The 17,908-nt window shown below is 40.7% G+C and overlaps 1 protein-coding gene across 3 annotated transcripts in view; it reads left to right on the top strand.

Annotated features, from left to right (window-relative positions):
* The window catches only part of nbas (NBAS subunit of NRZ tethering complex), a 255,796-nt gene that overhangs the window by 123,716 nt on the left and 114,172 nt on the right, over positions 1-17,908 (top strand). For all 3 annotated transcript variants that reach the window (XM_060853540.1, XM_060853548.1, XM_060853560.1), the window contains one exon: positions 10,938-11,050. In XM_060853540.1, the coding sequence (XP_060709523.1) occupies positions 10,938-11,050 (113 nt within the window). The remainder of the gene's footprint in view (positions 1-10,937; positions 11,051-17,908) is intronic.

Below are 17,908 nucleotides of genomic sequence, written 5' to 3'. Positions count from 1 at the left end.
GTTGGGATGTTGGCCAGCTACTCATTTGAAGGTTGATTCTGAAAAAAAGCTACAATTTTCAATCATGACTGGAAGAGGATTAATCTTGTTGCCTATTCATTCTTTGATTGTTTTTAGAATTTCTACCTTTGAACTTTTTTTGTGTAAATAAAATCTTTATTATATAATGAAATACAAAATATCATGTATAGGCCACTTACAGCCAGCTACCGTACTGTTAGCAATGGACTTTTGCATTGGAGCCTCACTGGTCAGAATATTTTGGTATGAAACTAGAATTCAAATAATCCATTATCATATCAGCACCTTCCACCTTTGAACCTTTTTACACTCTTATGTGCTGGAACTTGGTTTGAAACCCATCAGAGGTTAGTTCCTGTATTAGGATTTGCCGGTGTAAACCTTGCCAAGCAGTAATAATTCCATTATCACATGTCCGTCTCACCTTCATGAAAAAAGTTGTGTTGTCTTTGTTTTTAGTAGTTTCTAAAGACAGCAAGCTAAAAATCAAGTTCAAGTGGGCTTTAATTAATTGAGACGTGTCTGCTTCATTTGATTCATTGTTCATTTGCGTAGGATATATTTAAGTGTTCACGGCTGCCTGTCACACATGATTCTACACCAGATCAGTTGACTCAGCCTGAGTAAATTCTGTATTCGTGTCAGCAGTGCCTGCTTTTCTGATGTAGTTGAGAGAATGTTTGGTCATTGGAACATTTGGAACTGGAATCTTTGTCAGGCTCAGCTATATGCAAAATCCTTAGATTCAGTTTTTCTCATTTTGTTTTCCATTTAAGTTTGACTAGTTAGTAATACTTGACAAAATAGATGTTTGTTACTTTGGCAAAGAGATTTTCAAATAAATTTTATACCATTGTACAGGTTTTGATTCTCTCATTACCAAGAAGTCTCAATTGAGACTGAAAGGTTTTCAAAGTAATTGACTTTTGTGACGTTGAATCACAAATAGAGACACTTAAAACCTTAGTACTATAATTTGAAACTCTGGCTGATTCATTCTTCTGCTTTGAGAGATTGAGGGGCTAATTCATTGTTAATGCCTTCTTTGATCTGTTTCTTCTTCCCAAACTTAAAATCGCTGTTTTTTCTCTATTACTTCCTTAATTACAACAAAGCAGTTAGCTGGTACCTTTTGTTTTTCCCTATCATCTGTATGGCTTGATAAAGCAACTCTCTCTGTTGTGGCTTCCTTATCTCTCCTTGTCCTTCAAAAGTACAGCAAATCTTGCCTAGCCCTTTAGCTTTACTAAAGATAAAAAAAAGATTAATCTTGCAACATTTTGAAGTACTCATATCTTCCAGCCTTTCAGTTTAGTTAAGCTTGCCATCTGATTTCAATCAAGATTAGCTGTTAAGTATTTTATCCTTTCTCAATTAAATTCTGTTCATTTAACAAATAATCAATCATTTTAAGCTTACCTTTTAGTGAATACTTCTTTGAAAGTCCATATTTTTCCATCACCTTTTCATATATAGCCACACCAGTGTGGTTTTCATGTTATCTGCAGTCATTTCAGAATTGTGTTGGATTCTTTTATGCCTGAAGGCTTCTTCACCAACGTTTGAGCCCCTCATATCATCTGTCTTATGCGGCTGTCACAAAAGTGAGTCATGGCTCAGAATCATATTTCAACAGTTTTGCCCTCTGTCTCAAAACCCCCTTGTACTGCTAATGAAGTGGAGAGTTTTTGTTAATTTCATGGCTGAGCTAATCCAACTATTTCACATTGACAACTGTCTTTAGATTCATAAATATTAATAATAGTTACTTTTCCCAATCTTGGCATAGAATTTCCTCTGAATTTTCTGTAGTGATCCAAGTATGAAGTCTTCCTGCCGATCAGTAATGCTTGATAGATTTGTTTTTATGCTCAAGATAAACAATAACTGCATTTAGAAATTTTTTCCTTTTTTCTCTCTGTTCTGAGCAGAAAAGCAATGGCAGCAACAGTGCTCAGGGATCCTAACGATTTAGGTTTATTAAGGTTTGGGTTTTGCTAAATTGTACTCCACTCTCTTTTTTGTGATATCTCAAATAATAGTCTGTTGCTCAGGCTTTAGTTCATTAATTCATGGTCACACACTACTCTGATATCAGATATTACTTGACATACTTGAAACTTCATAGGTAGTATTAGTTAAATCATGACTGTTGGTGTTCAGTTGTTAAATCAGTATGTCTCTTCCCTTCTCCCAGAACAAGGTAATATATTGCTTGGTATCAATATTGTTGTGTTCACAGTCTTCAATTTTATGATGCCTACTATGGGAGCCCCTTTGTCTCTACAAATGTGAAGTAGAGTTCTAATTTGTTGCTTCTAGTTCTCCAACTTGAAAGAATTTGATCAATGAGTCTGCGTTCATTTTCAGGACTCTATAGCAGATGGTTTCACTGTGAGTCTTTGCAACAATTTTGTTATTAAAATCCACTAGAGCTCAATTTGTCAGTGTAGGTTGTTAGCAGAGTGTTCATTTGTCTTGCATTCGTCAACTTCTGATCGTCTTGGTCCCTTCCAATGTATGGTATACTGAAGTAGAATTACTGAATTAAGTTGAGCAATTCTTTTTCTTGAGATATCAGGGAGAAGCGTTGAGTTTTCATTATTAAAATCAATTAGCACATCTGAAATGAAGCTGCATAGTAAACAGTACATTACAGACGATAAAGTAAGTGGCAAACAAATGTATTAACTCTTAATAGAACAACAACTCACACTTTATAAAACATATTTAACAGAAGATATTTCGAATCCCAGCAAGATAATGAATCAGAATTTGACACCAAGCCTCATATGGCAATGTCAGGACAGGTGACCAAAACCTCAGAATGATAAGTTTTCTGGAATGTTTTATCAAAGAAAGGAGAAATGGAGAAAGCACTTTGGGAAGATAGAAACCCACTACACGTGGTGGAGCGTAGAACATCAGACATACACGCAAGGCCAGAATTGGAGGAGCATGTAAATCTGGAAGGATTGTTGTGCTCATGGCACCATGCAGTGATTTAGAAGCAAAAATTGGAGTGTTGAAAAAGGCTGCTGGAATAGGAACTGTCAAAGGTGGTGTGTTTCAACAGAGGTGTTAGGAGAGGTTGCAGTGAAATAGAATTAACTGTTATTATGGTACATGTGAAAACTAATGCCACTTTTGGATGGATTGAGGGATTGAGCTCCTAACTCAAGCGAAGTGTTGAAGAATTTTCAGTATTTGTTTATTGTGACACAATTGTAGAAGCCCAACAGCAAGCTAAATATTTGCAAGCTATTAATTTTTAGAATAAACACTTGCACTAATGTTTGATCGTGATATTTGTAGTACGGAGACCAGAACCGCGTGTTGGGTGTGCGGTTTGATTTCAACAAGAATTCTATATAAAGTTAGCAATCCTGCTTCCTTTTTATATTCTATTCTGTTTGAAATTAATTTGAGTATTTTATTTCAATCTTAAGAACTACCGAATCTTGTTTTATTACTTTGGAGTGTCTGTACTTATACATCCTTTTCTCCTCGAATTTCATACCTTCAAAAAAAACGACGTCTCCATATTTCTCTTAACAAAATGAACAATCTCATGGTTAGCTACCTTAAATTTATTTGCCAGATAGCTGCTCGCTTTGCAAGCCTGTCTAGGAGGAGACTGGGAGGAGTGTGTAGCAAGTCAGCCTCACTCTGAAGCAGGCTGGGGGATTGTGCAACAGGGAGTATTACTCTGAAACAGGTTAAGCAAGAGAGAGCAGGAGCCTTTGCTCCTGAAACAGCACAGGAAAGAGCAGAAACAACACCTTCAGAAAGAACATGAGAGCAGGGTCAGCAGCTTCATTAAGAGCAAGAGTGAGTGTGGGGTCAGCAGCTTCCCAAACAATGTGAGATACACAAGTCAGCAGCTTCATAAAGAGAAGAATGGATTTATGTGAGAGAAGCAGCAATAGCAAGAGATAAAAACTAGCAGCAGAGAATTCCTCCAACTAGTTTGTTCCTTTAAGAGCTGAAGTATGATACCATAGGAAAACAGGTAAGTAATTGGTAAGCAAAGTAAAAATGATTTGATTTATCATGGAGACATGGTTAGAGGAAGGCCAAAACTGGGAACTCAATATTTAAGGGTATTCAAAATTCCAGAAGAACAGGTTAAAAAGGAAAAAAAGGGTGAGGTAGCTTTGCTAATAAAGGAGGTATCAGTGCTGTGATATAAATGCATTAAATCATGATGTTGAGTCAGTTTGGATGGAAATCAGAAATAGCAAAGGAAATAATTCATGGGTGAGAGTATTGTCTCACTATTGAGCAAAGTATAAATTGGGAATTAATGGAGGCCTAATAGGACATCACAATTGTCATTAATGATTTTAATTTGCATATGACTGGACAAATCAGATGGGGAAGTGTGACATGGAAGGGGAATTTGTCAAGTGCATCAGGGATTACTTTTTAGAACGGTATTTTGGGGAACATGCTAGTTTAGATCCAGGAATGTATAATGAAGCAGAAATGATTGATGCATTTTAGAAAATTCATGAAGTTCATGAGTGAGAAAGGGTAGACAGATATGTCGGGTGGAACGAAGATAGTTAGAACCCAAGATGCCGCCTCCTATCACCTAATCAGATGGGCTGAATTTCCTGTTTCTTGTAATTTCAATGTAATTTTACAAGTATTGCTGTATTTTTTTTATTGGAGACCTAGCAAATGTAGCCTTCATAGATGGATTGCTTATGAGAAATCTGGACTCAGAACCATTTTTGTACTATTTAGCTGTTAATGTGACCAATTCTTCTGGCAAATCAGGTAATTACACTTGGTAGCACACTGGGATCATTAACATGACAATTTTAACTGCTATACATTTCACATTGAAAGTCACCTGCAGCCCTTTTGTCAAAAACATCTTCATAAATCTGGCAACATGTGTGATGCCTCGTGTGGTACACATGCATGTTTAGTTGTAAAGCCTTGGTATATGCCAGCAGGACATCCATGATGTTGTTCATGAAGCATCAGAGATTTTGTTGTTTTGAGTAGGAGGGGGGCACGTTGCCACTGAGAATGTGGAAAATATATTTGCACAGAAAATATGCAGAGTTACTTCATTAAAATTGCTTCATTAAAAAGAACTTTTATCATCTTTAGGTGGATATATTTGTTTCTTCATGTTATGTTTTAATGTAATGTTCTATGTAAATACATTAGTTAATAGCTCAGCTTACAAAGTACCAATAAATAAACTGTTTTTTGTATTTTTACATTATTACTAAATATCCTTGCAGCAGTACTCAGCCACCCCCTTGTTTCTGTATAAACTCTGACTCACTATCATTGAAGCTAGATATAACCTATTAGTGATACGTAATGCAGAACTGAAAATAGTTGTTTCAATAAATAAATGTTGCTGTTTGAAAAACTGACTGAATTTTCCACCTGAAAAGCTGTTCCAAATTAATTTTTTCAAACTTATGATGGAGACAGGTACTTTTAGACTGGAGACAGCATGGTGACTGTGAAAAACACTCTAGGGAATGCAGGGAAGTGAATTACTGTTGCCAAGTTCAAGGTGGTGACAGGATGGAATCTTGTGCTGCTCCCAGGTGTGGGAAGTTTGGCAGGTGGGAAACCTTATAATGCAAGAGGTTGAAAATCATCCTCATGGGAGCAGGATTAAATTGCAATGTTAAGTCCTCACGAGCTTGAAGGCGAGTCAAACCTGCATCTATTTACTCATCATGCACACTAATTAAAAGTTAATCTCTCCTGAATCAAGTGCACTTTCAAATTAACTGATCAATATGTGCCTTCAGATTCATGACTGCACGCGAGTGGTGTACTGTCAGCGAGGTATTGTACTTGGAGTGGAGTAAGCCGCTACACTTCCCTCTTTGGGGGCACTATTCTGCAATGGACCATGAATGAGATTGTGAAGTGGATGGTTAAAGACAGTGTGTTGTCTTTCACACTGAGTGAATGTCAAGATGCAGGAGCATGCAAGGTCCTAGCAACATGGTTATGTTGTTCGTTGGAGAATGGGACTTGAGCATAGAGATGATTGGAAAGAGGTGATTCTAAAAGGAGAGTCTGTGCTGTGAATGGTGGGGAACTGGTGTAGAACTGGAGGTACCTAGCAATGAGAGGAATAGGATGCAGTAAGGTGGGACTTCTAGGATTATGGTCCTTTACTGGATGTCATGAGTTGGAGGCTATGGAGTCATATGATACAGTTGGCGTGGGGTTAATGGGTCAGAGAGGGCAAGGGGATGGCAGTGAGTGTAGGATCAGATGGGAGAGAACACATGTGGAGTCTGATGGTAATAGGGTAACAGGAGTGACAGAGAGGTGTGATTCAGGAGCAATAGAAGAGGGAGGAGTAGCTATATTCGGTGGGTCAATCTATTTGGATGAATTTAGTGGATCACTCTGGGAGGATGAAAGCTGGATGAACAAGTTTGAAAAGGGATGACTTGTTTTTGTCTTCGCAACTGATCCTTAATATGCAATAACCCCAGAAGTGTGACTCCTCCAAAGTGGACGAGGGTCATTTTGGGTGGGTGAAGTCATTTTTTGAATGCAATTGACCAAATACAGAGTCATCCTGATCATAAGTTAAATATGAGAACCATGGTCAGGTATATACTCATCGTGATGCAAACCTCTGAACACTCTTCCCCGAGCCCTGGTTCTCAATTACATAACATCCCAGAAGCTTGGGAAGATATGCTATAGGACAGTTCTTGCTGATTGAAGAAAGGAAGGAATTGCCCGGTCTGTGATCACTTGGGAATAGGGGAGAGTAATGTACCATACAGCAACTTCACTCTTGGCATTCCATTAGTCTGAAATATTGGCAGGGAGAAGCAAGCCTAATACTGGGATGCTCCCAAAGTTGTGAATCTCAAGGATGACTGTTGAAAACTTGAAGGTGGATCAAGAGAATACATAGGTTGATGGGTGGCAGGTTGAGTGGAATGGATAGAGGACTGCCACTGTATTGGGTAAGTCCAAGGTTCCCTCGTAGCTGCTCCTGGCTCATGTGGAACCTTTCCGAGGGCAAGGCAAGGAGTGATGGTGGAAAATCAGTGGTAATTGAGGGTGGGTGTAGGACCTATTTCCAGTGCTCCAGAATCCATGATCTCAATAGTGATTATTCAGGATGGTATTGATCACTGTGTGGTGTATGGCCAGGTGATTCCCAGTGCCTCTGATTTGGCAGAAGTACACAGAACAAAGGCAAGAGTATGCTGCCAAGAGTATGCTGATCAGACTACTCCCTGTAGTTTGTTCAGACATGTTAGTAGGTCATGTCAGCCCAGTACTCCTGATCGTTCTGGTACAATAGCAAAAGGTGATCCCAGGATAGAACAGACCATAGCCAGTTCAGCCCCAGGGAGTATATGGTTATTCAACTCAAGAGGCTGGCAACTAGGAGCCATCACAGTCAAAACCCTGAAGTGCAGCAGGCAGTGCAGCTAATTGCCAATGTCAGAGGCAGCTGGGGATATCATCGGTTGCCATCATTCACATGTTCTGCTTCTCCAGGAAGACCTACATTTAAAAGTTCGGGAGCCAGTCCAGTGCGCCCAATGTAGATTCACAATAGACCCAGAGTTAATCTGGCAGAGATGTGGGATTTGCTGTCATTGCTGGATTTCCACAGGTGCAATTCGCTGCTCACTTGTGATTTTGAGAGCTCTCTGGGTCAGTCCTCGGTATTCATTAACAAAAACAAGTTTCACTCATTATATCTGAAATTGGTCTGTGATCATTGGAAACAAACTTAAGCATGTGTGCATTTCCCAGGGAGTCTGACAACTCCTACATCTTCTCATATAGCTGCCACAAATGATTGCTCCCCTTCATCAACTGCAAGGTTGTCCCAGTGGTGACAGGGGATACCCAGTTGGTAACACCAGTGTAGAACTCTCAAAATGAAGCAGGGAAAAGGTACAATGCTGCCTGAGCCTCAGATGGGAGAATGATAAAGCATGCTGGTTGACTTACTAAAGGTGAGGTTCTGCTGTCTGCGCTGCTCAGGCAGAATGATACAGTACATGCCAGAGCTCTGCACAATCTAACTTAGCAATGTGGAGAGGAATTTGCAAACAGTGAGATGGAGGAGTGAGGTGGGTCCTCTGATGCTGTGATAAGGAAGTGAATGATGCGAGTGCAGCAGTAGATGCCAGGGCAAGGAAACAATGTGGCAGACAGACCTGTAAATTCCTCAGATTCCAGATTACTATCAGTATCAACCTCTGTTGACTGCAAGCCCAAGGTCCTCTCTTGGGTACGGGCAACTCTGTTTCATTGAATTGTAGTATTGCTTTAATGGGTGCATTGATAGTCTGAATATTGTGAGGAACTACAATCACATTGCCATTTTGCAGTGAACATTTTTACATTAGAACTGTGATTCACATTTCTGGCCAGCAATTCCAAAGTCGTCATCTTCAAAGATGGGGAACATACCTGAAATGCAACAAGTCCTCCTTTGTGCAGGATAGTCAAGAGACATGAAACTACATCTCCTTTTTCATGGTAGTAGATGCCGCGCTCTGTGAGTTAAATGTCCAGCAACACAGCCAGACACTTTGACAGCTCCTGTGAAAGCAAATTATGTAGATTCATGTGAGGTTAGGGTGACCTTTGGCCTACGTGCTAGATGCCTAAGGCATCATATGAGTTATGAAGTGCTTCAGATTGGAGCGAGATGGATGCCTCAAATCTGATGGCAGGGACTGGGGGACAGTCAAAGTTGTTAAGTCCTGGGTGAAGGAAATGGAATTGTGTTGGAGGTGGTCTGAGGTCCACAGTGTGTACTAAATAAGGAATGATATAATTGGGGTGTTGGAGGTGAGTGGGGGTTAGTTTGATACTTAGGGGTTAGACGTTTTAATACTCAATTTTTTTTCTGGTTACCTGTTAGCTTAACTGAAGCAGAACTCTCTGAATTCTCCTCTTAATGGTTCAGAGAAGGGGGATTGCCCTTCAGTGTGTTCAATTTCCTGTGCAATTCCCATAGATCAGCTGCATCTGGGATTTCATCTGGTCCAACGTACAACTACTGTTTATATTGCTCCAGTGACTATCTGGCATTGAAATATCTCAGCCAGCATTTTCGTGTCAATACTGTTTGCATTGTGATTCTGTGCATGCCAATCTGACATAACACGCTTATGTCTACACAGGACACCTGTGAACTAATCAATCTGACTACGTTCAAGGACATAATCCGACACAACCTTCTCAAGATGATAAATGTAACTCATCCCTCTTCTCATAATGAGTTTGGACTTGTCACTTTTTCAGGGTGGATTCTTTCTCCCATTCTTGCACCAGTTTTTCCTCTAATGCCAAATTCCTTCACGGTTACTTGATGATATCACAAATGTATCATGTCTTTTAGCTTGAAACTAGCTTCATATGTCATTAATTTTGTTAGAAGTCTCATTTCTCTTCATTGTTCACCAATTATTCACAACCTGTGTGTATGTGTGTGCATGTCTTTAAAGTCACATGCATCTTCACAACATAGCTGTATCGCCTACTAGATCCCCTGAGCAAAGTTATAAGACACAGGGTGTCCTTGCTTACAGTTGGGGTTACTGAAAACTGTAACTTTAATTGAAAAGACTTCAAATGGAGCATTGATTCCTATGGGAATCAATGTTAAAAATGAGGTTATATTTCATTGCGCCCTGCTTAGAACAAACAAATATAGCTGTACCCTCCAAGCTGAAATACAGTATTTTAAATTCCTAAATACATCACTGGTAAATGAAATAATTGTTCAAGTAAAATGAATTGTAAAATATAAAAGTGCAATGTAACGTTCTACTTCCACACGTGCCAGTCGTGTGCTCTGAGAATGAAGCCAAGGGGATATTGCAGAGTGAATGCTGGGGGACTTCGGTCAGCTGTTGAGGGCGTCACTTGTTCCTGCCTTAGGGTTTTCCTTTCGGGAGAGGTATTTGCAGATTTCCTTTTTGCTGCCTGCAACCCACCCTCTGGGTCCGTTCAGTCCATCACCTTGCCCCTCTTAGCTGTCTGCTGCACCCCCTCAAGACTGGACTCTCTGGCATTTCCTTCTCTCACTCTCTCTCGCTCTGTTGTTAGCCAGCACTGTCAATGTTCCTGAGGCAGATGATGATTCACAGCCATTGGCGCAGGCCAATAGGGGGAGCAGCTTGGTTTTTATTTTCCTCGCAGTAGGACAGGCAGAGGGTGAAGCTCACTCGTGTGGTAGGAGATCGGTGGTTCCCCTGTAGTTTATGTAGGCTATGCACTGCAATCTGCAGCAGTTGTAGGTCCACAGGGGTGGGATGGGTCTTGCCAAAAGCTCAGAGGCGAGGGTACTGGTACTGATCTCAGGCAGGGCCTTGCGGCTGATGGCAGCCTCTTGGTGTGAAGACGTATGTTGGTGTGCAGTAGCTACAACTTGGCTAGAGGCTAGCACCAGCTCTGGGAGCCTTCTGTGTCCTGGTGGGAGGCGGCTCTTTGATGAAGACCTCAGGCAGTGCTGAAGCATAGGGAGCAACCTAAGAAGTCTGAGTGAGGGTTAGGTTATGCCATTTGTGACATCCAACGTGATTTGTGGGTCCTGTTAACTTAGCATCATTAAAACAAAACAATATTAAAACTGGCAATGTTAAGTTTGGACTCCCTGAACTGATAAGTAAAGCGCATCTATTTCAGCGCGGAAAAATTGAGGCTGACAACTGATTTGAGTACAACACATTGTGGCTGAGAAGGGGTTCAACTTATTCCTGCTTATCAACTAATGCCACCATCCACGGTATTGCTTTAGTTCACTGTATATACTTGGAGAAATCATAATTAAGTGTTGCATTAAAGCGACTGATAATGAAGGTAATTTAGTGTGTCACCTTGCCTTTGTGGTTGAAATTAATTTATCCACTTTATTGTGTTAATAGGTGCTGTTTACAACTCATTACAGACTGCCCCCCTGTTATTCAGGAAGAGCTGGATCTCATTAGTGCTCTCAATGTGATGGAAGAGTTCAACATGAAGATTTTGCCCATGCAAGGTATAACAGCTTGCTTCTCGAATGAAGCAGGTCAAAGAAAACATATCTCACGTGTAGAAGAGAGTGAGGGGCATTAGTGGTTACAAAATGGGAGTGATGGGATGAAGACCACTGGGTAATGTTGGCAGGCAGTACAAGGAATTGGTGATGCTATTGCTGTGTTATTGCTGGACCAGAAACCCAGAGATCTAGGTAATGAGTCAGGTTCAAATCCTAGCACAGCAGATGGTGGAACTTGACAACAGTTTTTTAAAATAAATCTGGATTTAAAGTCTGTCCTGTACCCATAAAGCAGAATGAGTCTCACCAGATCAATTACCAACCCCTCAGTCTAAGCTCAATCTCAAGGAAAGTGATTAAAGGTGTCACTAACAATGCTATCAAGCAGGGCTTGCCTAGCAATAATCTCCTCACTGCTGCTTGGATGGATTTCTCCAGGGCTACTCAGCTCCTGATCTTATTACAGCTCTGGTTCAAACATGGCCAACAGAGCTGAATTGTAAAGGGGAGGTAACAGTAACTTGCACTTCACATCAAGCCCACATTGAGCGCCCCCAAGAAACTAGAGTTATTGAGAATCTGGAATAAAACTCTCCTGGTTAGTCATACATAGCAAAACAAAAAGTTGAGTGTTGGAGGTCAGTCATCGCAGCTCCTGAACATGATCACTGTCCTCAACCAAACCATCTTCAGCTGCTCCATCAATGATCTTCCTTGCACCAAAGATCAGAAGTGGAGGTGTTGGCTGATGATTGAACAACGTTCGGCACCATTCGCGATCCTCCGAATCTGAAGCAGTCCAAGTCCAAGTAAGAAAGACCTGGACAGACTCCAGTTTGTTCTGACAAATGGAAAGTACATTTGTGATCATCAAGAGCTAGGCAATGCCTAGTTCCAACAAGACCGAATTTAACCTTGCCTTTTGGACTTGTGTTGGCATTACCATCACTGCATCTTCCACTATCAACATCCCGAGGAATTAGTGTTGACCAGAAACTGAACTGGACAACCCATATAAGTACTGTGGCTATAAGTCATAGAGATGTACAACCCAGAAACAGATCCTTCAATCCAACTCATCCATGCTGACCAGATATCCTAAATTAATCTCGTCCCATTTGGCCCATATCCCTCTAAACCCTTCATATACATGTACCCATCTAGATGCCTTTTCAATGTTGCAATTGTAGCAGCCGCCTCCACTTCCTGTGGCAGCTCATTCCATACACACACCATCCTCTGCATGCAAAAGTTGCCCCTTTGGTCCCTTTTAAATCTTTCCCCTCTCACCCTAAACTTACGCCCTCTAGTTCTGGACTCTTCCAGCCCAGGGAAAAGACCTCATCTATTTACCCTATAAGGTCACCCCTCAGCTTCTGATGCTCTACGGAAAACAATCCCAGCCTGTTCAGCCTCTCCCTATAGCTCAAACTTGGCAAAATCCTTGTAATTCTTTTCTGAACCCTTTCAAGTTTCACAACATCTTTCCTCTAGGAAGGAGACAAGAATTGAACAAAATATTCCAAAGGTGGCCTCACTCATGTCCTGTACAGTCACAATATGACCTCCCAACTCCTATGCTCACTGCTCTGACCAGTAAAAGGAAAGCATACTAAATACTTTCTTCACTATCCTATCTACCTGCGATTCCACTTTCAAGGAGCTATGAACCTGTACTCCAAGGTCTCTGTTCAGCAACTCTACCCAGGACCTCACCATTAAATGTATAAGTCCTGTTAAGATTTGCCATTCCAAAATGCAGCACCTCGCGTTTATCAAAATTAAACTTCATCTGCCACTCCTCGACTCATTAGCCCATCTGCTCTAGATCCCATTGTACTCTCAGTAACCTCCTTAGCTGTCCATTACACTTCAATTTTGGTGTCATCTGCAAACTTACTAACTATACCTCTTATGCTCGCATGCAAATCGCTTATATAATTGATGAAAAGCAGCGAACCCAGCACTGATCCTTGTGGCACATCACTGGTCACAGGCCTCCAGTCTGAAAAACAACCCCTCCACCACCATCCTCTGTCTTCCATCTTTGAGTCAGTTCTGTATCCAAATGGTTAAATCTCCCTCTATTCCATGTGATCTGACCTTGCTGGACCAGTCTATCATGAGGAACTTTGCCTTACTGAAGTTCAGACAGATCACATCTACAGCTCTGCCATCATCAATCCTCTATGTTACTTCAAAAAACTCAATCAAGTTTGTGAGGCATGATTTCCCCCACACAATGCCATGCTGACTATCCCTAATCAGTGCTTGCCTTTCCAAATACATGTACATCCTGTCCCTTAGAATTCCCTCTAACAACTTACCACCACCAATGTCAGGCTCACTGGTCTGTAGTTCCCTGGCTTTTCCTTACCACATTTCTTAAATAGTGGAACCACATTTGCCAACCTGCAGTGTTCAGGCACTTCACCTGTGACTATCGATGATACAAATATCTCAGCAAGAGCCCCAGCAATCACTTTTCGAGCTTCCCACAGAGTTCTAGGCTACACCTGATCAAGTCATGGGGATTTATCCAATTTATACATTCCAAGACATCCAGCACCGCCACCTCTGTAATATGGATGTTTTTCAAGATGTCACTATCTTTTTCCCCACATTCTGTACCTTGCTGTAAACACATGCAAAATACTCTTTTAGTATGTCCCCTATCTCCTGTGGCTCACGTGTAGGCTGCTTTGCTGATCTTTGAGGAATCCTGTTTTTTCCTGAATTACCCTTTTGTCCTTAATGTATTCATATAATCCCTTTGGATTCTCCTGAACCCTATTTGCCAAAGCTATCACATGTCCCCTTTTTGCCCTCCTGATTTCCCTCTTAAGTATACTCCTACTGCTTTTATATTCTTTTGAGGATTCACTCGATCTCTGCTGTCTATACCTTACATATGCTTCTAGTTCTTAACTAAAACCTCAATTTCTCTTATCATCCAGCATTTCTTACCCCTACCAGCCTTTACTTTCACCCTAACAAGAACATACTGTCTCTGGACTCTTGTTATCTCATTTTTTATGGCTTCCCATTTTCCAGCTGTGCTTTTCCCTTTTCCAAACACCCAATTAACTTTTGAAAGTTCTTGCCTAAAACCATCAAAATTGGCCTTCCTCCAATGTAGAACTTCAACTTTTAGATCCTGTCTATCCTTTTCCATCACTACTTTAAAACTCATAGAATTATGGTCGCTGGCCCCAAAGTGCTCCCCTACTGACAGCTCAGTCACCTGCCCTGCCTTATTTCCCAAGAGTAGGTCAAGTTTTGTACTTTCTCTAGTAGGTACATTCACATACTGTATCAGAAAATTTTCTTGTACTCACTAAACAAATTTCTCCCCATCTAAACCCTTAACACTGTAGCAGTCTCAGTCTGTGTTTGGAAAGTTAAAATCCCCTACCATGATCACCCGAGTATTCTTACAGACAACTGAGATCTCCTTCCAAATTTGTTTCTCAATTTCATGCTGACTATTGGTGTTTTTTTTTAGTACAATCTCAATCCCAATCCTTTCTTGTTTATCAGTTTGACCCAAATAACGTCCCTGGACATAATTCCAGGAATCTCCTCCTTAAGTACGGCGTAATGTTATCCCTTACCAAAAACACCACTCCCCTCTTCCCACATCTCACTGCCCCCCCCACCCCCCCAATTCTTCTTTTCCCATTTCTATCCTGGAACATTAAGTCCTGTCGATCCCTGAGCCACGTCTCTGTAATTGCTATGATATTCCCAATCTCACGTTCCTTCCCTGTTATGCCTCTTCCATAGAAATTCAGGTGCAATCCGTCCTTCTTGTACAGGTCACTTCTACCCCAAAAGAGTTCCTAATGATCCAAAAATGTAAACCCTTCTCCCCTGCGCCAGCTCCTCAGCCATGCATTCATCTGCTCTGTCTTTCTACTTTTATCCTCACCAGCTCATAGCACCAGGAGTAATGCAGATATTACTACTCTCGAGGGCCTCCTTTTTAAGTTCCTGCCTAATTTTCTTTATTCTCCCTTCAGAATCTCATCCTTTTTTCTTCCTATTTCATTTAGGTCCAGTGTGTACAACAACCTCCTGCTGATCCCACTCTCCTTTGAGAACATTTTGCACTGCCTCCAAGATATCCTTGACCCTGGCACCAGCGAGGCAATACACCATTCTGATTTCTCGCTGTTGGCTGCAGAAATGTCTGTCTGTGTCTCTGACTCGCGAGTCCCGTGTCACAGTTGATCACTTGGAACCTGACATAGTCCTCGTTACATTAGAGCCAGTCTCGATACCTTGGCCATTCATGCAATATTCCCCTGAGAATCTATCATCCCCTATGTTTTCCAAAACAAAATACTTGTTTGAGATGGAGATAGCCACAGGAGACTCCTGCACTAATTGCATCCCTCTCCTGACAGTAACCCATCTACCTGATTATAAATGCAGTATTTCTCCCTTCTAACTGCCATTCATCACACCCCTGTAAATTCCTCTTTGTCTCTAACTGCCGCTCCAACCGATCCATGTGATCTGATAGGATTCACAACCAAACACACTCGCTGCAGACATAATCAGCAGCAACATGGAAATGCTCCCTAATCTCCCACATCTGGCAAGAAGAGCACATCAGTCTACAAAAGGCCAACTTTGCAGTCTTACTGCTCTGAAAAACACTGCTGTAGGCTAACTTAGTAACTGTATTTTATATTTTTAAACTTTAATCAAGAGACCGATCTCAGTAAAGCATATAATCAAATAGACCCCACTCTACTCACTATTTTTAAAAAAATGACAAGGTTATATTTGAAAACCATTACTTATCTGATCCTGTTCTGTGAGCGCTCCCACACAGGATCCTTAAATTCATCTCTGAATGTTGTTGTTTGTTAATCTTTTCCAGATGTACTCTGTCTGGAAATACTTGAGCTCAAACAGCAAAGACAGTGGCTGTACCGATTCACTGCAGTGTCAGACAGCAGTGTAGGTTTCTTTATGTCTTTCTCTCACTGACCATTGGTCCCTGCCTTTGTTCTGTTCCTCCTTTTAAAAGTGCCATTATTTCGATTTTTTTTTCTCCAAAGTTCTAAATCAATGCAACAGCTTATGAAAGAGTAAATATTGCTTTCTGATTTCGAGGAAATCACTTCTAACACCTAAAATATCTCCTAAAAGGAGCAGCTCTTAGAGCCACAATTTATTTCCCATCCTGCATCAGGTTCAGAGACTAGAGATACAGCAGTGCGTAACTCGCCACCTGGCGAGGTATGAATTGGGAATATGATGGAATGTCCACAAAAAGCTGGATCAGTGCTGGTCCAACAACACTCGAAGCTTGAGGCCATCCAGGACTAAGTGACTGACTTGTTTGGCACCACCTCCACAAATATTCACTACTTCCACCACTGGTATACAGTTGCAGTAATCTGTACCATGTACAAGATGCATTTCAGGAATTCATCCAGGTTCCTTAAGCAGCACCTTCCAAACTCAGGGTTACTACTATCTAGAAAGACCAGGGCAACGCATACATGGAATGCAACACTTCCATGTTCTTAACCAAACTATTCACTAACCTAGGACTTGAAAATATATCACCGTTCTATCATTGTCACTGGATCAAATTCCTGGAACTGCATCCCAGTTGGCAATGTGAGTCTACGTACATCAAATAGACTGCAGATATTCAGGAAGGCAGCTCACCAAGGGCAATAAATTTGGCCTAGCTAGCAGTGCTCATATTCCATGGATAAAGAAAAAACATATTCCCTGTTCTCGCATCAGTTCAGTTAAGCTTTCTTTTTGCACTTTCTCCAGGATCTCTGTATTCTTTTAGTAACAAGGAAACCAGACTGATGACAATAGTGCAAAGTCTGCATCTGCAGACTACATATGGTCTCAGTAGAATGGATGAAGTCAATATCAGATTAACATCGACTCTTCAGAATCCTAACCTTTGACAACAATTAACACGAGATAAACAAAAACAAAAGAACTTTGCTTAAAGCACCCAAATACTAGAGTTCCATTAAACAGCATGGTTCCCCTCTCTCTTATGATTAAGTATAAAATCTGAATCTAAAATATTACAACAGGCACTTGAACTGTTTCTAGAAAACTGGAGCATCAAAGAAAAATTTCAAAATATTGAAAAGGAAATTTACAGAATCTAATCTTGCTGATAAGGTTCATTATCTGTCAGCATTTCAATCAGAACACAGTTTAATCTAAGAAAAGGAGAGTCATAGAGATGTACAGCACAGAAACAGACCTTTCAGTCTAACTCGTCCATACTGACAGATATCCTAAATTAATCTTGTCCCATTTTCCAGCTACTGGCCCACATTCCTCTAAACCCTTCTTATTCAGTGAAAATACTCTGGAACAAATGTTCTGGCATTGACTTCAGTCAGTGTCTAAATGCAGGGTGAAATCCTTGTCACTTCACAATTGAGATTGTTAATTCATCACTATGGACAGATGGTACCATATTTACAGCATGTTGATATAAACCACAATTTGCATCCCAAAATGTGCTGATACCATGATTCAGCCATCAAATAGTTTGGCCTTGAGAAATGCACGAAATAAATTTAGTTACACTTAATTTCGCACTGGATTCTTATTAAAAGTGTGAAGAGGATTTGTCATGCATGATTGACCTCAGTTTTATTTCTAAACTGTTTCCGATTCTCAAGCTGTATGATCAGGAACAGAATTATTTGGAACAATGAGTTTTCTTTCAATTATGACATGAGATTTCATGCATATATTTCAACATTGAGAATTTCATGTTAATATATCTAAAATAATTCTCTTATTTCCTATCTTTGAGAGTGTGCAGACTCTGATATGTAAAGCTATAGTTCT

Source organism: Hemiscyllium ocellatum, chromosome 3 (assembly GCF_020745735.1).
Source record: "Hemiscyllium ocellatum isolate sHemOce1 chromosome 3, sHemOce1.pat.X.cur, whole genome shotgun sequence".
Lineage (NCBI taxonomy): Eukaryota > Metazoa > Chordata > Chondrichthyes > Orectolobiformes > Hemiscylliidae > Hemiscyllium > Hemiscyllium ocellatum.
This window is presented reverse-complemented; position numbering and strand designations above follow the sequence as displayed.